The 19,554-nt window shown below is 38.4% G+C and overlaps 4 protein-coding genes and 1 pseudogene across 10 annotated transcripts in view; 2 read left to right on the forward strand and 3 right to left on the reverse strand.

Annotated features, from left to right (window-relative positions):
• LOC149052148 (replication factor C subunit 1-like) overlaps positions 1-19,554 on the reverse strand; it is a 117,707-nt gene that overhangs the window by 93,789 nt on the left and 4,364 nt on the right. The window lies entirely within an intron of this gene.
• On the forward strand, positions 1,170-5,468 carry LOC149052158 (CD209 antigen-like protein D). 2 transcript variants are annotated; one of them, XR_016180541.1, is made up of 3 exons: positions 1,170-1,288; positions 1,664-5,136; positions 5,379-5,468. XR_016180541.1 is itself a non-coding variant. In XM_089185263.1 (2 exons), the coding sequence occupies exons 1-2, from the start codon at positions 1,270-1,272 to the stop codon at positions 2,062-2,064; spliced, it is 420 nt and encodes a 139-aa protein (XP_089041389.1). In that variant the 5' UTR covers positions 1,170-1,269; the 3' UTR covers positions 2,065-5,362. The 2 variants fall into 2 exon arrangements, 1 of the variants encoding a protein (XP_089041389.1); XM_089185263.1 differs by lacking the exon at positions 5,379-5,468 and having other exon boundaries at positions 1,664-5,362.
• On the forward strand, positions 5,454-8,287 carry LOC149052159 (adhesion G protein-coupled receptor G5-like). Its single transcript, XM_089186874.1, has 5 exons — positions 5,454-5,795; positions 5,862-5,911; positions 6,221-6,533; positions 6,903-7,005; positions 7,114-8,287. Exons 1-3 carry the CDS (start codon positions 5,724-5,726, stop codon positions 6,384-6,386), a joined length of 288 nt encoding a protein of 95 aa, XP_089043000.1. The 5' UTR covers positions 5,454-5,723; the 3' UTR covers positions 6,387-6,533; positions 6,903-7,005; positions 7,114-8,287.
• LOC149052160 (uncharacterized) lies at positions 8,603-17,479 on the reverse strand. Its single transcript, XM_089200322.1, has 4 exons — positions 17,326-17,479; positions 16,837-16,974; positions 9,846-14,769; positions 8,603-9,524 (listed from the first exon to the last, which is right to left on the reverse strand). Exons 1-3 carry the CDS (start codon positions 17,477-17,479, stop codon positions 13,241-13,243), a joined length of 1,821 nt encoding a protein of 606 aa, XP_089056448.1. The 3' UTR covers positions 8,603-9,524; positions 9,846-13,240.
• Positions 16,697-19,238, reverse strand: LOC149052161 (replication factor C subunit 1-like; annotated as a pseudogene). The gene is made up of 3 exons (XR_016184967.1): positions 18,964-19,238; positions 17,326-18,044; positions 16,697-16,974 (listed from the first exon to the last, which is right to left on the reverse strand). The product of XR_016184967.1 is annotated as a replication factor C subunit 1-like (transcript).

A 19,554-nucleotide genomic window follows, 5' to 3' on the forward strand; every position in this document is an offset into this window, starting at 1 on the left:
CTTTTTATTGTAAAATATTTATTTCGATATTTAAACTTACGGAACTCTAATAACGAACCATACTAAACTCCTAACATGACCTCTCGAGTTGTTGTCTAATTATTAAAGCTAATTATCACCATTATCGTTATCATTAGTTTCTCAATATTTTTCTCTTTCCATACAATTTAAAATAATTGAATAATAATCACCCGTAATGACACATTCGTATATGTTGTTCGCTAGGTTAGTACCACCTTAATTATACCTTGACTTTCCACTTGTGACACATTAATATCCATTTTGGAACGTCCTGTGAAATTTAGCCAAACCAAACAGAGAAAAAATGTCAGGTGGTGGATATTTGGCACTGTTAATTAAAACAAAACAAAACAAAACAAAACAGACTTTAAAGATGTCCTCATTAAACTTTTAGTTCTTAATCAGACATGGATCTCTTATAAATTGGATTCCTCAAGCCGTTTAGATTCCGTATAGTGCAAAGTAGGTTTCCATAGAGCGTTCGGATGAGGCGTTATTCAGACATCGCGGTACCCAAACCTTTAGAGCTTTCATATTGTTGTTTTGTCATTAAAACTCAGAGTAGATGACTGCTGACTGCTCGCCAAGTTGGACGTCATAGTTAATTAGAACATATTTCTCTTCTAAATTATTTTTCTTTATGCCCGAAAGCAAACTTAATACTCAAACCATTGCTCTTCTTTTAAAAAATTTTATATGGGCTCTGGAGGTTCCGCAGGTTCCGCGGCCTGCTGATGCATAGTTTTGTAACTCCCAAGAACATGGAAAAATCCTCACAAAATTTTGGAGACCAACCCCTCAAGATTCAAATTGTGCAAGTTTTATTTGAGCGCTCAGATTTGATACCCGATTCATTCGCTGAAACATTTTTTTTTCTGGATAGCACATTTTACATCCTTTTCATTCGTTTATAGTTCGGTTGCGCGAATAACCCGTTTAAAAAAAATTTTCCAAAGGACATTCCTGAGGGTCTATCGTATCCTTAAAAATGTTTCCACATGTGAAAAGTTTTATTCAGCTGGTTGGTGAATTGCGGAGATGCTGCATTTTTTATAATTTCTCCGTCAGCTCCTTAGGAAGGTAATAAAATTCATGAATGGATTTTAAAGGGCATGTAGCAAATAAAATGCATTAGTACTCGTCTTACTCAAAATCTAATAAACTTTTTCATTGTTTCAAATGTTACTCTTGAGATAACAATCAATTTATTTGTCCATTTTCTCTTCTACAGTCATCCTTCGTTTGTTGATGAAATTGCCAGGGACAGGTGAGGCCGCTTCATTCCGATTTAATATTCAAGTTCCTTTAAATAGACGGGAAAAAAAAAATACCTGAACAATTATCATACTAATGAGTTATAGACTTTCCTTTTAAAATTACATTGGATTGCGATTCAAAACGTGAGTTGGAAAGCAAAACAAAAAGTCAAAGAATAACGGTGCTATTACCCTGATCTCCCAAAGATCCACTTTTAAAACCTGGCCTGATTCTAATATTTGCTTCAGGGATGTAGAGGGTTTTGATGCCCATCGTCTGTTATTAAAATTAATGATATAAAAAATACTTTCTCGATCGCTCAGTCAGTGTTGCTATCTTCAGTATACATTTTTCGTTTATTTATTTATTTATTTTCTTGTTATAGAGTGCCAACCGACCTGTTTCAAAAACTCCTCTTATATATTTTCGAAAAGCAAAATTTACAGGTTTCCTAACAATGACGTCTGCTCAATCTTGGGAGGTTATTTAGTCTCCATCGAGACTGAGGAAGAATGGCAGTTTATCAATCATGAGATTCAAAAGCGTGGTACTTGTAATACTTCGACTACTAATGCGTGGCTCATTGGTTTGGAGAAGAAAGACGGGGTTTGGATATGGAAGAGTGGAAAACAGCTGAATATCTCGAAATGGCGAGATTCTGAGCCAAATGGGAACGACGAAAGGGCAGAAATATCCATGAACGGAAGCCTCTTTAATGGTATCCCTCGGAATAATAAAGAAGATGCCTACATTTGCGAGATGCCCGGAGGTAAGATCACATTCTAACCATAAAGTATATAATGTGCTGAAACATTAGCAGTCTTGCACTTGTGTCATGAAAATTGCTCTTGCTTCTTAAAAGTAAAAAAAAACATAGTTCACAGAATATACTCTGCTCACCTAACTTGAACGTGTGAGCTATGAATGAACTTTTAGGCATAAGTAGTTGAACACACTGCCCATGAAATTTCCGTAATACGTGTTTCACAAATTAAGTGAGTGTAGGCTTTCTGTTTTGAGCATAACATATCGAATTACTTTTATTTTTGTGTGTCCGGGTGTGAGTTTCTCGTACAAGTCAATGATAAATATGTTATTCGCCGGCTGGAAGGTCTGTATTGAGTAATACTGTGCCCAAGGTCTTGAGCACTGGTAGTGGAGATAAATTGCACAGTTTTTCCCAATACGGACCGACCTTGGCTGATAAATAACAGTTTTTTCCTCTTGAAATTAACTAAATGTTTTCCATATGAGCCTTAATGAGTTAGGGTTGTAAGAGTGGCAAAACCTTCCTTGAACTGAACAAATTTTGAGCTAGTAAATGGTAGTTGAAACAGATTGAATAAATGTAAATAAAAAAGAGGCCTCACCGAAATATTTATATTTGGGTAATGAAAAAGGTAATTTAAGAGGCCTCCAAACAAACTTTGAAACATTTTTTGACAAGTATCTGTCACAATTTGACACCTGTCAATTAGAGAGCGCGTAACAAAAAAACGCATGCACCCTTTAAAACAAATCAACAACGACAACGGCGCTGGTTTGGCATATAAACTGAACTGCAAAGTAATTTTAAATAAATTTAAATCTATGTTTTGAAGTTGTGGGAGTTCCCTCGTTTGTTTGCTGCAATCGCGAGTGCAACTCTGGTCTTTCATCAAAAGGGGAATTTTAAAGCAGCTTTTTCGCGTTGAATTCCTTTGTTTACTGTTGCGAAATTTATGGTACCAATGTCCAATTTGAACGGACCTGCAAAGACTTACCGAAAGCGTATTTGAAGTATAAAAGACCTACCTCACTGTTCTCCAAGGAAAAAATTTTTTGAAAGAATTCAGATACATAATGAATGAAATTACCATTAATGAATTCAACTGTGAAGAAATACCTCACGTTTTAACTTTCTGAGTTACTTCTTGTAAGGTTTAGGTTATTTACAAGCGGCTTTAAGGCAACGCGTTAACCTATCTTATGACATATTTGCTACCAATATTCATCTCAAAACCAATTTTTTTTGCAGGGAAACAAAGTTATCTGAGAGAGAGAAAGTGAGAATTAATAAGTTATCGATCGGCTTGATTTGCTCCAAAACGATTTGCTTAAAAATACTGTCCAGCCGGCAAAACGAAATAAATTTCTTGAAAAATAGCAACAAAGCTAGAGATGTAATCGGCGGCTCGCTCAAGCGATACCGTGCCCGTGGGCAGAGATAGGAAAACCCGGACCGCGTTAAGTACCAATAAGATTCCAGGATTCTTTACCGTGCCCTCTGAGAAAAACAAATAATAAATGCAGTTCTTTTGAGAAAGGTTATCGGAAAAATCTTGTCGGAATTGTAAGCGATAACCTGGAAGGTATTGCTGGTAGCTTTTAGGTCATGGTTAGACTTAACCTCAGGAATTCAGGGAAACCTAGGAAATGTCAATTTAAGGACGAGGCATCACGGGTTTGAACAACCTGTTTTAATTGCAAGACTTTCTTTAAATTCTAAACTGCACGAGCTAACCCTAATTAATTTATCTTTAATTTTTATATCCCTATTGATTATCGTTACCCAGATAACCTTTTGAGATTGTTGCGTACACTTTAAAGTTTTGCTCTTTGCCCATAACAACTGCATACGGTTAACTGCGTATCTCCAGTTGCACATTTGTGGGAACCTACATTCACATTTAATTTTACGTTTTTTTAAGTCTGATTAGATAGAGGAGGAAGAGTAGGGGGCGGAGTGGGGGAGGTGTCAGCTCAACGAGGAACTAATTAATATTTAAAAACTCCACTACCAAAATGATATGAATTCACAAATAATCTTAGCTGATGTGAAGTTAACTAATCCACAAAAGCAGGTAAGTGTGGCGGACGCCGTAGTGAAGAAAGATGTATGGTATTTATTGACACTGATCAGACAAATACATAGGATGTAAAAATAAAGGAATTCATTAGTGAATGAGTCACGTTTTCTGTTTCATTCGTTTTTTTCCTTTGTTGTGATTGTGATTATAATCTTTTTATGTTATCATTGCTGTTATAATTATCACTTTATTTATCATCATTTGGATAATTGGTATTTTTGTTATCATCTTCATCATCATGTAGAATGCCCAAACATAACTTTTAAAAACTCTTGGTACATAATTTCGGTGGATGGAGAGTCCTGGTACTGGAGCAAAGACACTTGCTCAAGTCTAGGCGGGGACCTAGTTTCCTTTGAAACCCAAGAAGAATGGAATTTGATTAATGACGAAATTCAAAGGCGAAACACTACGAACTATGAAAATAAATGGAGAATTGGTTTAAAAAAAAGGGCCAGGAATTGGACCTGGGTGGACCTTTACTAAATAAAATTGTCAAATCTTAGAAATGCTTTCCACTTACTTCATACCGTACACTGAGCTCAAAATTGGCCTATCGTCTGTGATGTACATAAATGCAAGATTTTTAACCGTACGCTTCAAAATTCTCTGAATGAACTTTATAGTTCTCCAACGAAACAGTTCGAGGAACGAATTGAGTTTTCACAATTTTAGTCCGTGCAGTACTACTCACTTTTTTATTAGTCTTACATTGAAAAAACTTTGTAAAATGGTTGAATTCGTCGAATAGTCGTGGAAGGGCAAATAAGATACATACAATACACTTCCAACCCATAAGATTATGAAATATTTGTGTACACCACAAAATGGAAGTTTGTGTAGGTGTGCTATTGTAAATTTCACCGAAGGTGCTTTCATTTGTAATTTTTCTTTCCGACTGTTTTGGTCATTCAAAAAGCCTATCGCCAGAATGCAAGTGGCTTCAACTTTGAGGAACAACAATGGCGAGCAAGAATCGATATCGCTTCTTCAACTTTTGAGGAAAATGGTTCGTATTAACTATTGTGATAACTTTACTTTTAGTATTACCTTGGTTTCTCCAATAGAAATTTCTGTGTCGAAATAAAGCCCCATGTAAAGGCGCTTCCTTAGTTTACATAGTCTATCTTCTTTAATCACTCCCCCTCCCTAAAATGTCACATACCTTAGAGCCTGATAAAAATTTCAATTTTGTGTGCTTTTTTTGTTGTTGTTTGATAACATTTTTTTGTTGATCCTTGGGGTTTAAAGGATCAATGGTGGTTGCATGTGTGTACAAGGATTTGCATGACCTACTTCTGACAGACCAAGCCATAAAGAGTGAAACAGACAACCAAAGGTGCCGTTATTTTCATATTACTCCATGTCGTTTACCTCAAAAAACACATAACACGGATACACATAAGATCTAAGTTCAACTAAACTGAACTGAGAAACTTTCCAAAAACTAGGGTTGGAAGACTCCCTGCTTGTCTCTGACCATTCCACCTTCATGAAAAATTAGCCTGAATCTACAAAAAAATATGTCATATTGCTTCCTTGGTTCTGGTCCATTTTCAAATACGATTTCTTCATAGGTATATCAACTCCAGGATAATGGCCGTAACTATGAACCCCAAGCCAGAGAAATCGCGAGAAAATGTCATCCTACAGTTCAGAAACCAAAAGGTAACATGAAAATTAGTTTCTATGCGTTGTTTTGATTTATTCTGACAAGATAAAATCTATTTTCAGGTCTTGACGGCAGAGAAGCGCTGTATGTTTTGGAGTGGCCTCAGCAAAAGGTAAAATACTACAATATATTATTATATATTATATATATTATATATTGTATGGTATTTATTCCTTCTTAAATTAAATTTAGTATGGAGGAGAATGAATGATTTTTCTCAGATGCTTTTGCGCAGATAAACACTTTCCTGGAAGCCAACATGTTGTCGTTTTTAGAGAGGGGAAGTCTGATTGAAATGTTATCGCAACTATAACTACAATAGAAGAAAATCTTGGCGCAAAATTGTCAAACATCACCTAGGCCTCTTCCCCAAACAACGAATAATTTTTTTTAACTTTTCTTTTTTATTCATGTGTGACAGCTTTTCAGAGGAAGGTTGTCATGTAATTACATCAAAAAGTAACTCAGAAGAAACAGTTTGCAGTTGCAATCATTTGACGCATTTTGCCGTCTTAATGGACTACGACGGTAGCACAAAGGTAATAAAGTTATTTTTGCCTTACTTAATAGTTTTATGGGCTCAATGAACTAACTCAACGTTGTCCTTTAATTTTTCTTTTCTTGACACAGCTCACCGAGGAGAACGAAACCATTCTGAAAGTTGCCACCTACGTTGGACTGAGCCTTTCCATAATCGGGATACTTTTAACATTAATACTTTATTCTTGCCTCACGTAAGTAATGCACTTGATTAATAATGAGGTAGATTCTTAACTCCCCTCAACAAGGCTGGTGAGAAAAGAGATCTCAATGCCAATCTCCATGCAAACAAGAACAGTCATGTCGGATAATTCACAAACTCAGGCTACATTTCATGCCCCATCACGAACTTTTGAACAACTTATGATTTCACTTTTTATGAATTTTTTAGGCTTTAGACATTTTCTTCGTAATATTTTCTTTTTTTTGTCCTCTTTGGAGCTATTTACTGACTTTCTTCTTTCCTTCGCTGTCAAGATTTAGTTAATTTTTTTTGCCATATTTTCTGTGTGTTGTTGCTTTTGTCTCATTCATTCTTCTTCTTTTTAACATTATTTTACCAGAGATGCTTGTAAACCTCTCTCTCAAATTCGGATGAGTGTTTCTATGTCCCTTGGGGCTGGACAGATCATCTTCCTCGCTGGAATAAACGCCACAGAAAACAAAGTCAGTAACCTTTCCTTCTATCCGTAGAATGAATTTACTCTTTGCACCGTAAATATCTTCTCGAAAGAAGCACGTTAAGAATTATACGAAAACTCGTCCTTTCCACAGGCTGTCTGTGTTACAATAGCAGCTCTGATGCAGTATTTCTTGATGGCCGCTTTCTGTTGGATGCTGATCGAGGGAATTTATCTCTACTTCTTCGTTGTGAAAGTTTACAACATTAACACCAAAATGTACACGTATCACGTCATCTCATGGGGTAAGTAAACATGCACTGGTAACTGTAACCATGCTTTCTGATCGCCAAGTCTGGTGTTGTCATGCAGTAAAGTGTTTCGATTTCCTGCCTTTATTTATGAGTAGGTCCTCCAGTGATCATGGTGGCCATTTCACTTGGCATCGCTGCTGGAAAAGAAGGGTTACAAAGCTATACGAATGATAAATAGTAAGAAAAAAATTGAAGGGTTTCGTCTTGCTCTCCTCCTTTTAATTTGTTGCGTTTAAATCTTGGTTTTGTTTTTGGATATAGTTTGAAATCGGTATCATTTTATTTTCTGACAAATTGTATCTTGGCTTTCCTCGATTAACAACCTGATCTGGATATTTGTCGCCTTTGTGGCTTTTATTGAAGTTGTGAGTTAATGATTAGTGTTGGTGACTGTGATTTGTATACCCTGGACTAATTGCCGCTAAATAATTTTTCCTCTGCTCTTTAAAACGAATTAAGTAATTATGATATGACTCAAGACAATATTTACCATTTCTTTTTCCTATTTACTTACCAAAAGCTTTGGACGTAGCCGTTGTTTGCGGGAATGCTGGTCAATTTTAACCTAACGATGGTCTTCAATAGCGAGAAAAACCTGTTGAGACGATGTCCTCACAGGCATAAGATAGCTTCATAAATTCTCCAGTATAGAAAAAAAAATTCTCCCCCTTCCTTCAACGCAAAAATAATTCATGAAAGAAAACAAAAAATTAAAAAAAAAAAACAATGACAAGTATGAAGGAGCAGGAAGAGTAGGATATATTGAATTTATATAATTTAACATGGGCTTTAGTTGGCGTGGTTCTTTCAGTTTAGACACTTTTGTGCGCGATTTCTTTCGCTCATTGGCAGAGGATCGAAGCTCCTAATCTTGGTTCCCCGGTTGGGAGCTCTATTCCCCGTAAATTACTCTTCATCCAACGCTGGTTATCGAATTAGTAACTTCCTTGGCAAAGATCCTCCCCTGCTTTGGCTATTCGACATCCATATCTAAATAATCACTTTTTTTGTATATTTTAGCTCAACATTTTGATCCTCTGTCGCATACTGTGGTAAAGAAGAGCGTCACGTGACATCCTAAGAAGCGGCTGCCAATGATCGATATTAGCAGGTATAGAGTCAAAAAATATCGAAGTTTATCTCTCATTCAATAAACCTAAACAAAGAAATGGGCAAAATTTATAAAGCGAATAAGACTTAGGCCCCCTCACTACTTCAAACGACAAGAAATAGCTTATGCAGGTTGATGCAGAAATTTTCTTCCCTTTGTTATTGATTTCCTCTTCCATTCTAACAAAATGCCAAGCGATTTGTTTCATTGTTTGACGTTCAAATAATAGTTTATTGTACTTAGATAGCAAGTAAACAATCTAATCGGAGAAACTAAATAAAATCGTTTGGCTCCAACTTTCGAGCTCGTTCTGAGCTTCCTTCAATGCTTTGTAGGCCAGTAACTAAAATTATAAAATAAAACTTCTCATTTTGCCTTTGGGTGATTGGTTTCAACAATATACTTTAAATGCATCGTTCTGCTTGTAAAAAATAAAATTTATCGCACTCAAAATTAAAGGAGAAATCTCAGAAAATCAACTAATAGTAAGACTAAATCCTGGCCATTACGGCCAAAATCTCTCATTTTAAGTCCAGACAAGCCAAATTCTGATCGGCAGAAACTAACTTTAAGTACCAATGACTAGGTACAAATCCTCGAAAAGTTAAAAGCAATTCCCATATGACATAAACTAAGATAATCGAGCAATCCTACAACTGATTATTTTCCAATTTCCATGGAAATTCTCCACACGCGCACATGACTGTAACAGTTTTACATCGCTCACGAGAAAAAAACCGATTGAGAAAAAGTCTTGATAACTCTTGAAACGCTTTCAAGACGTTTCAACTTCGACGTCAATGCAATGCCCAAATCCGCTTAGTTGGTAATACTTCGATTAAAAAATAACTTTTTACATAATTACTCTTAATAATTTCAAGACATCATATGAAAAAAAAACCAGTAGTTTCAGCAGAACATCAAAGATCAAGGTCTTAGGGGCAGTTCAGGCAAGCAAAAAGTCAACTTTTGAATCAAAGGAAATCCGTTCTCGTGTTAAACTTGACTTTGACGCTCTTCCTGCTTTGGAAAGGTGACTCTTGACAAAGATTTCATAAGTAGCTTACTGGTTTCTGGTCCAAATATCAGCGTTTGCAGGTATCCGAAAACACCCTGGGTTCCAATTGCTCGCTGCCTTAACTGAAAAATAAAAGAGGCTAAGTTTAGGGAGTATAGTTGCGTTGCTATGAAATTTTTCATAGCACATGAAACGATACATTGCACAACAGGATTGTTTTAAAAGAAATTTGCTTTTTTATTACTCCCATGTTTCCTAACAAGAATGTCATCATCGCAAACGTGTCCACTTGATTGTACTGCATCTCAATTTACTGGAGCAAAAACTAAATTCGTAACCCAACTGAAAGGAAAATAATACGCAAGTATCAGTGCTCATACATAAGCTATATTATGATTCAAGGTAACTTTGTATTGAATAGAATGTATAAACTTAATACTTACTTGTTTCGGCTTCTAATATCCTTGAAATCCAGGTTGACATCATCACCAATGAGTACAAATGGTGCCCAGTAAATCGCTTCCTTGAACTTTTCAACTTTTCTCATACACTTCATTGACTGATTGAGAGCTTCACTCGCCTTCTTGCCTTTGGAAAGTGCATCGTAGAAGAAACTCATGAACTCCAGGGTTCCCTCGTCGTCAATCGCCCACAAGGTTACCACAACAGATCTAGCACCAGCAGCCAAAAGTGCACGCGCCATGCCGACCACACCCTCGGCCATGACCTTCCCACGAGCAGTGTGACAGCAGCTAAGTACAACCAGACGTGCTCGCAAGCCAGCTTCTATGACATCTTTCATCGTCAGTAGATAGTCTTTCTCTTGCGGCTGAGGGTTTTCTCTTGTTGTGTTTAGTGCCAGGATAACTTCTCCAGTTTCTATTTTACCGTGCGCTGCTATGTGAACTAAGGCCACTGATGATATTCGTTTTAACACTTCATGTTTTGTTGCCATTTCTCCAGTGAGGGGGGAAACATTTAGGATACGTCCGATCATCTCCACTTCTTTCCTTGCTCCTGGAAGTTGCACCAAAAGTTTTTCCTGATAGATGATATGTTTGAAACATGGGTCGCCGACAAGCAACGCACCAGTCTTCATGTGAAAGTCAGCTGGACAATCGTGAATTAGTTGCAACGTCGTCAGAGAAGGAAGCACACGAATTCTGAATGAATCACTTAGATACGATGAGTTCGACTTCTGCAATGCTGCATAAGGTACTAGGCAAAATGGCCCCTCAGGAACGAATGTTAGCTCGTTGCCTTCGATCAGATCAGCAATAGGGGCAACGATGATGTCATGCAGCTTCTTTAAAGCACTTGAATGGGAGTGCCTCACATCAACTCGGATCACATCATTGGCCACTTCCTCTTCTGTCGGCGAATCACGAGGAAGATTTTCGATTGTAACAGTATCTCTTGCACCGATCTCCTTGAGGGCAGTTTTGTTTAGTAGCTGGATGAAAACTTCCAATTCAGCCTCAAACTTATAATCATTGACGTGCACCTCTCTCATCTGGATATTATCTTCACTGAGGCAAACCCAGAAGTAAACGCATGGTCCATTAATAGCTATGAAAACTGTGCTCAATGTAACCCACCTCAGAGAAATGCGGGATGCGCTGTACGTTAAAGAATGTCCAGGCTGATATTTTGTGGTCATGAGATCTCTCAGAGCTTGAGCACGTCCTTTCTCCGCGACAAGAAGAGCCTTTACAGCTTGACCTCTATTGAGATTTATACGCCACAAACCTTTGTATGCCTTTTGGTACCTATTACGATAAGAAATCTTCCACTGATCGTTGATTTGAAGGCTGGCCCTGATATTATCATACAATTCTACACTCGAGTAATAACAGTCAAAGGCCATCATAAGATTTCCTCGGCACTCAAAATTGCTTCCAAGGGAATAGAGTGAGCACGCCTCTCCGGTCTTATCTCCCACTTCTTTGGATATTTCGAGGTGACGTTGATAATACTCAATAGCTCTTTCAAACTCTCTTTGACCGTGATGGATACTGCCGAGAAGGCAATAACTGGTTCCTTCTCCAACCTTGTCTCCCACTTCTTTTACAATTTCTAGATGACGTTGATGGTACTCGATTGCTGTTTTGAACTGTCGTAAACTTTGATAAGCGATGCCGAGATTGCAATAACTTGCTCCCTCTCCGGCCTTGTCTCCCACTTCTTTAGCAATTTCTAGATCACGTTGATGGCAATCGATTGCTGTTTTGAACTGTCGAAGACCATGTTGTGCGTTGCCGATATTACCATAACTTCTTCCCTCTCCGGCCTTGTCTCCCACTTCTTTGGCAATTTCTAGATGACGTTGATGGTACTTGATGGCTGTTTTGAACTCTCCTAGACCTTGATAAGCGCAGCCGAGATTGCCATAACTTATACCCTCTCCAGCCTTGTCTCCCACTTCTTTGGCAATTTCTAGATGACGTTGATGGTACTTGATGGCTGTTTTGAACTCTCCTAGACCTTGATAAGCGTTGCCGAGATTACCATAACTTGTACCCTCTCCGGCCTTGTCTTCCACTTCTTTAGCAATTTCTAGATGACGTTGATGGTACTTGATGGCTGTTTTGATTTCTCCTAGACTATAATAAGCGCAGCCGAGATTGCAGTGACTTTTTCCCTCTCCGGCCTTGTCTCCAACTTCCTTAGCAATTTCTAGATGACGTTGGTGGTACTTGATGGCTGTTTTGAACTGTCCTAGACCATGATATGCGCAGCCGAGATTGCCATAACTTTTTCCCTCTCCAGCTTTGTCTCCCACTTCTTTGGCAATTTCTAGATGACATTGATGGTACTTGATTGCAGTTTTGAACTCTCCTAGACCTTGATAAGCGTTGCCGAGATCGCCATAACTTGCTCCCTCTCCGGCCTTGTCTCCCACTTCTATAGCAATTTCTAGATGACGTTGATGGTACTTGATGGCTGTTTGGAATTCTCCTAGACCTCGATAAGCGCAGCCGAGATTGCCATAACTTGTTCCCTCTCCGGCCTTGTCTCCCACTTCTTTAGCAATTTCTAGATGACGTTGATGGTACTTGATGGCTGTTTTGAACTCTCCTAGACCTTGATAAGCGTTGCCGAGATCACCATAACTTCTTCCCTCTCCGGCCTTGTCTCCCACTTCTTTATCAATTTCTAGATGACAATGATGGTACTTGATGGCTATTTTGAACTCTCCTAGACCTCTATAGGCGTTGCCGAGATTGCCATAACTTGCTCCCTCTCCAGCCTTGTCTCCTACTTCTTTAGCAATTTCCAGATGACGTTGATGGTACTTGATGGCTGTTTTGAACTGTCCTAGACCTTGATAAGCGTTGCCGAGATTGCCATTACTTGCTCCCTCTCCGGCCTTGTCTCCCACTTCTTTAGCAATTTCTAGATGACGTTGATGGTACTTGATGGCTGTTTGGAATTCTCCTAGACCTCTATAAGCGTTGCCGAGATTGCCATAACTTGTTCCCTCTCCGGCCTTGTCTCCTACTTCTTTAGCAATTTCCAGATGACGTTTATGGTAGTTGATGGCTGTTTGGAACTCTCCTAGACCTTGATAAGCGTTGCCGAGATCACCATAACTTGCTCCCTCTCCGGCCTTGTCTCCCACTTCTATAGCAATTTCTAGATGACGTTGATGGTACTTGATGGCTGTTTGGAATTCTCCTAGACCTCTATAAGCGTTGCCGAGATTGCCATAACTTGTTCCCTCTCCGGCCTGGTCTCCTACTTCTTCAGAAATTTCCCGATGACGTTGATGGTACTTGATGGCTGTTTTGAACTCTCCTAGACCTTGATAAGCGTTGCCGAGATTGCCATAACTTGCTCACTCTCCGGCCTTGTCTCCCACTTCTATAGCAATTTCTAGATGACGTTGATGGTACTTTATTGCTGTTTTGAACCCTCCTAGGCCTCGATAAGCGCAGCCGAGATTGCCATAACCTGTTCCCTCTCCAGCCTTGTCTCCCACCTCTTTAGCAATTTCTAGATGACGTTGATGGTACTTCATTGCTGTTTTGAACTCTCCTAGGCCTCGATAAGCGCAGCCGAGATTGCCATAACTTGTTCCCTCTCCAGTTTTGTCTCCCACTTCTTCAGCAATTTCTAGATGACGTTGATGGTACTTGATGGCTGTTGTGAACTCTCCTAGACCTTGATAAGCGTTGCCGAGATCTCCAAAACGTGTTCCTTCTCCGGCCTTGTTTCCCACTTCTTTAGCAATTTCTAGATGACGTTGATGGTACTTGATGGCTGTTTGGAATTCTCCTAGACCTCTATAAGCGCAGCCGAGATTGCCATAACTTGTTCCCTCTCCGGCCTTGTCTCCCACTTCTTTAGCAATTTCTAGATGACGTTGATGGTACTTGATGGCTGTTTTGAACTCTCCTAGACCTTGATAAGCGTTGCCGAGATCACCATAACTTCTTCCCTCTCCGGCCTTGTCTCCCACTTCTTTATCAATTTCTAGATGACAATGATGGTACTTGATGGCTATTTTGAACTCTCCTAGACCTCTATAGGCGTTGCCGAGATTGCCATAACTTGCTCCCTCTCCAGCCTTGTCTCCTACTTCTTTAGCAATTTCCAGATGACGTTGATGGTACTTGATGGCTGTTTTGAACTGTCCTAGACCTTGATAAGCGTTGCCGAGATTGCCATAACCTGCTCCCTCTCCGGCCTTGTCTCTCAGTTCTTTAGCAATTTCTAGATGACGTTGATGGTACTTGATGGCTGTTTCGAACTGTCCTAGACTTCTATAAGCGTTGCCGAGATTACCATAACTTGTTTCCTCTTCGGCATTGTCTCCCAGTTCTTTAGCAATTTCTAGACGACGTTGATGGTAATTGATGGCTGTTTTGAACTCTCCTAGACCTTGATAAGCGTTGCCTAGATTACCATAACTTGTTCCCTCCCCGGCCTTGTCTCCCACTCCTTTAGCAATGTCTAGATGACGTTGATGGTACTTGATGGCTGTTTTGAAGTCTCCTAGACCTTGATAAGTGTTGCCGAGATTGTCATAACTTGCTCCCTCTCCGGCCTTGTCTCCCACTTCTTTAGCAATTTCTAGATGACGTTGATGGTACTTGATGGCTGTTTGGAACTCTCCTAGACCTTGATAAGCCTTGCCGATATTGCCATAACTTCTTCCCTCTCCGGCCTTGTCTCCCACTTCTTTGGCACTATCTAGACATTGTTGATAGTAGTCAATTGCTGTGTTGAACTGTCCAACATTATAGTAAGACCATCCGAGACTGGCATAAGTATTTGCTTTGACTTTTAGTTCAGCATTCGATTTCCTTATTAATTGTAGGAAACGTTCGTTATCGTTTTTAATCTTAAACTTGTCAAGGGTAGCTAAATCATGAGCGGATTTGCGAAAATGCAAAGGAAATGTGCTCAAAGCTCAAGCTCTGAGAATTAATTAATATGGCCTCTTCTTTTGGGTAAAGTTTCGTGGAATAATCGAAAGAACACTTTAAAGAATATTTTAGCTTCTTGAAACTGCTCAGTGCAGTATAAGAGAACATCGCTTGTATTATGTGTTGAAGAATCTGCCTGGAACTTATTGAATTTTTCTTGAAATACTATTCACATTACATCTCGTATCAAGTTTGAAACATTCGTTAAAGGATACGGCCAATCCCATATGCAACCAACTCCTTGCTTCTTTATACCAGCAAAGTTCGACACAAGCTCTGGCTCCTGAAAAGGAGAGAATAATATGTGTTGCGAGGTAATTTATCACTGTTAAGCAATAAACGTATTGATAAAATAGACTTAATTTGACATTTCGCTGGGAACAAAAATTGTGATAATGAAGGAAATTTGAACTTGCGGAACAACTGAAAATGAACAATAAGGAGCTAATGCAAAGCGACTACCAATTAGGCTTCAATTGATCATGATAAAGGTGAATTTATATCGCGCACTCTTCATTTTAATGTGTTGTTATGTGCTTTTCAGCACTTTTCGGGGAAGTTTGCAGTCAGACTGCATTGAACAGTTTACAACTTTTGAAAGGGAATTTTTCAGGCGCCTCCTTGCCGAGTTTTTTAACGTCCCCTGCTAAGAGTTACCGAGAAGATGCAGGAAACGGGGCTTACGGTTTTCCGTCTATATCTGGGACAAGAATATCAAACCATTTGCAGATGTCATAGGTAGGTGGCAGCACATTCTCCTCAGAGTTTTTAAGTCTGAGTGTTGTTCTGGTCTAGGGCCTGAGCCCTCGACCTCCGACACTCTACTACGTGAACTAACCAGGCAGCGGTATTTGAGAGCTTATTGACATCTTCTTATGCTTTTTACCCACATCACAGACATTGACACATCAAATACAATTGACACTTGGGGTGCAGTCACCTGCCACAAACCACACAATCCTCTTTTGACGAGATCAGAGAATAGAGTGTTGGCGGCTTAAGTCTGAAAAACCCACCTTTCTTAATAGCTTTGATTAAAGTGGGTTCCAATTGAACGGCAACCGTCACATCATCCAGACATTCCACGTGGTTTGCTATGAGATTCAGGAAATGAGGTTTAAAAAAATGGTCATCTAATGAAATTGCAGCAACGAGAATCATTTCTTTGCTTAATTTCATCCACTAAAGGGGGATTCATGTATTTGTGCTTTTTTTCTGCTGTTGCTCAACTTCTTTCTTTTCTTGATGCAGATTGTGTATTCCGTGAATGAAAGTGATCCTCGCAGTAATGTGCACTACTTAGGCAGTAGTGAAAATATTGTGTATTGTACATGTATTCCGTTATCTTGTAACGCTGCATGAGAGATTTATATACTTAGAAATAAAAATGTTACCCAAACGGAAATGAGCTGTTGCCCTGTTGCTGTAAAGCTTGGCGTTCAGCCGTTTGTCTTTGCAGTTCACTTGAAGTCCTTCCGTGTAGGAGTTTATCGCGTTATTAGCTTCTCCTTGTCGGTATTCTTTGTTACCCTTCTTCAGACATACTTCCGCTTTCCCTGAAAACACACCATTTTAATGATTTAGTAATGATTTAGTAATGAGTGATACGACCCTGATGCAAACTTTATATATCCAAACGAACTTTTAGGTTAAAGGCGCTTAGGGTTAGGGTTAACATTTTTTATAACAGAGCGACAACAAGGATCTGCACGAAGAAGCCTTTTCAAATAGTATTGTGTCGGTTAGAGTACAAAATTCTCACAACGCACACAAAAAGGAAACAAACGTAATTTACGTCACTAATTCAGTTGATAATAATTATATTCACTACAGTGGAAAGTCAGTTTAGTAAGACAGAAGAATGAATGAAGCATCTTTAATAATATCAAAGTCATTCCAAATGTTACAGAAATTTGACAACCTGTCAGAAGGCCATCCATGGTTTTATTGCTCAGTGACTGAGAAATGTGTTCTTCCAAGGTCTTTTTTCTCCGTGTATCACTGGCATTCATTTCAGTGAACGTAAAACCAAGCTCTTCACAAACAAGCGTTGCTGTTGTGGTTTTACCAACTCCTGGGAAATCGCACAGAAGAGCTGCCTTTAAGGACGACCCATCTTGGTCTTTGTTGAAAAAGAAAGCTGAGCAAAATAAAAATGTTTAAAACAGTGATTCCATTACTAACATACTAACTGCATGTATAAGTGACTGTCGAGTGAAATAAATTCACCAAAGTTCATAAGTTACAGCTGTTTAAAAAAATGTATCTCTGAATGTGGGAATTAGGAAACATGTATTTATGTCATCAGTAAGTTGTACAAATGCACCTGGATGCACACAAGAGAGATTATATTCACTAAGTATAATCACCGCACAATACATGTAGGATGCTCACTGGTGAGGAAATTTAAGGCATACAGCTGAAGTGTGAATTAAATTTACTGTGAAGTTATGCTTTTGTGCTAATTATTGGAGAGGTTTGAAACACCCACCTGTCAGTGCAGGTGATGATGATGGTGTTTGTGTTGTTGGAGATGACATAGATCTTTCACTCAGTTGTAACAAATCCCCTTCAAACTGATCTTTTCTCCAATGGTTCAGCTTTCTCCTTCTTCTTTGTCTTCTTCTGCACACTTGGTGGTTCATAGCTGGTCTTATTGCCTTGTTTTGTTCTGACAAGCTCAAACATACCGTCTCATTTATTTGTGATGTTCCACATTGCCTTAGCCTTAACAAAGAAACCAGTTTACTTGTCCAGTAATGTTTAGCTGTTCAACAAACTTGCAAAAGAAATAATAAATCCCTAACTTGTAATTTTTTCAGTTCTTGTTAGTTTGCTACACAGATTTATGAATCGTCAATTAATTGAGTTAATTTATGCAAATTTGTGACAAGTTTCCCTGGTATTTTCTCAGTAGGCTACAGCCCAGGTTTGTTACAAAAATTTAGGGAAAAAGGTGCAACCTATATTTTGGTGTTCATGTTTTTGTTTTTGTTTTTTCCTTTTTTGATCTGTGTATTACAATGTACCTTAAAAAGTTTATGCTCTCCAGGATCCCGTCCCACAACCACATAACTTGTTTTCTTGCTCACTGATTGGGTAACTTTTCCACCATATCTTTGAATCAAATCAGCGACCTCCTCTCTCTCAATTATTTTCTAAGACTCCTGTAATAACAGATGTCAGTCCATTCAAACAGTTTTCCGCTCCCTAAATATTAAATTATCAAGTGCGTGCATGTTCAAGATATGCACAAGAATAATTAATTCTTCCCTTGAAGACCTGTTAATACTGTCCAAACTAAAAAGTTATAAATGGTGAAAAATGAAAAAAACTCTGTAGATACACTATAAACATTTGGGAGCAACATCAGCATCTCTGCACCTACCCCTCCCCTAACCCAAAAAACCATCAACTGATAGCAAGTAAGGGTTAATGTTGGATTAGGGGAGGGGTAGGTGGGTAGTTTCTCAGACATTGACATTGAACCAACAATATTGCACATCAACTGAGAGTAAAAGAATAAAATATATTTTTTTTTTGTTTAACCCTTTAACTCCCATGAGTGACCAAGACAAAACTTCTCTTACAATATCAACACAATATCTTGCAGACAAGTGATAAGAATAAATACAAATATTGGTCAGGGGATTATTAGTTGATCCAGGACCAAATTCTCCAAACTAACATTACAAGAATTGTATGACAGACAGTAAGGAGAATAACTATTGACATCTCAGAAGTAAAAGGGTTAATCAAAGCATGCATTTTACAATTTTTTTCAATAAACTGTGTCTGCAGATTTTCCAAACCAGCCTTAATTCTAATAATCTTCATTTTCCTTTGTCTTGCATCTCTCATTAAAATTTGAAAGGATGGAAAACAAACCATAAAGAGCTTTGAGAGATAATAATAATTTAACTACCAGAAGAAATTAACATGTAACTTCTCCCAAGAATATCCATACATTATCCAGCAAACAGGTAATGAGAACACTAAAACTCATCAGGCACATGTAGTTGTGTTATAATGATCTAACAAATTCTCATTATTAATTTACAGAAAAATGTGTCGCAGATAGAGGGGAGAATTGACAATCAGATCTTGGACTTTAAAAACCAACATGTACCTCAGGGATTTCCTTTGAACCAAGTGTCCTTGGACCATCTCTTGCCATAAAATGACGGTAGCCAGATTTTTTCTTTTCTAATGAGGGTGGAACTTCAACCACTTCCTCTGATTTTGAAACCTTCGGTGTTCCTTTGATTGGAGTTTCCTTATCAACATCTTTTTTATCCTTTTTGGAGTAACAGTTTTCTTTGGACTTGGTTTTGAGTCTCTAACAGGAGTTTCTGGAACTGTGGCAGCTTTGGCAGCCAGTTTGCAAGCAGGAGTTGTCTTTTTACATGTATATCAAACATTCTAACAGCTAAGAGTTGTCCTCATAAGGCAAGAGTTGTCCCAAATAGGAATGTTGATGGTGAAAGACACTGCTGCTTTGAAAAATGGAGACAAAGTGGCAGCATCATCCTGGATTGTCAAAGTTAAAATCACCAAGAATGTACCTAAAAGTTTTGTCACCACAGTTACTGTTTAGTGGAAATTCTAGGTACAGTAATGGCAGTATTTTGAGTGGTTATAGTATTGAAAGTAATGTTTTGTTGCAAGTATTGTTAGCAACGTGCATCTGTGTAAAACCATCTAATTTCATAGTAGGACA

Source organism: Pocillopora damicornis, chromosome 1 (genome assembly GCF_964200805.1).
Source record: "Pocillopora damicornis chromosome 1, jaPocDami1.2, whole genome shotgun sequence".
NCBI classification, from domain to species: domain Eukaryota; kingdom Metazoa; phylum Cnidaria; class Anthozoa; order Scleractinia; family Pocilloporidae; genus Pocillopora; species Pocillopora damicornis.

Coding starts and splice junctions, on each gene's coding strand:
- LOC149052159 (XM_089186874.1), top strand. CDS start 5,724: ATGGCCGTAACTATGAACCCCAAGCCAGAGAAATCGCGAGAAAATGTC. Junction 5,796..5,861: donor TACAGTTCAGAAACCAAAAG/GTAACATGAAAA, acceptor ATCTATTTTCAG/GTCTTGACGGCAGAGAAGCG. Junction 5,912..6,220: donor TGGAGTGGCCTCAGCAAAAG/GTAAAATACTAC, acceptor CATGTGTGACAG/CTTTTCAGAGGAAGGTTGTC.
- LOC149052160 (XM_089200322.1), bottom strand. CDS start 17,479: ATGAACCACCAAGTGTGCAGAAGAAGACAAAGAAGAAGGAGAAAGCTG. Junction 16,975..17,325: donor ATCATCACCTGCACTGACAG/GTGGGTGTTTCA, acceptor TATTTTGCTCAG/CTTTCTTTTTCAACAAAGAC. Junction 14,770..16,836: donor GTTCACTGAAATGAATGCCA/GTGATACACGGA, acceptor CTCATGATTTAG/CTACCCTTGACAAGTTTAAG.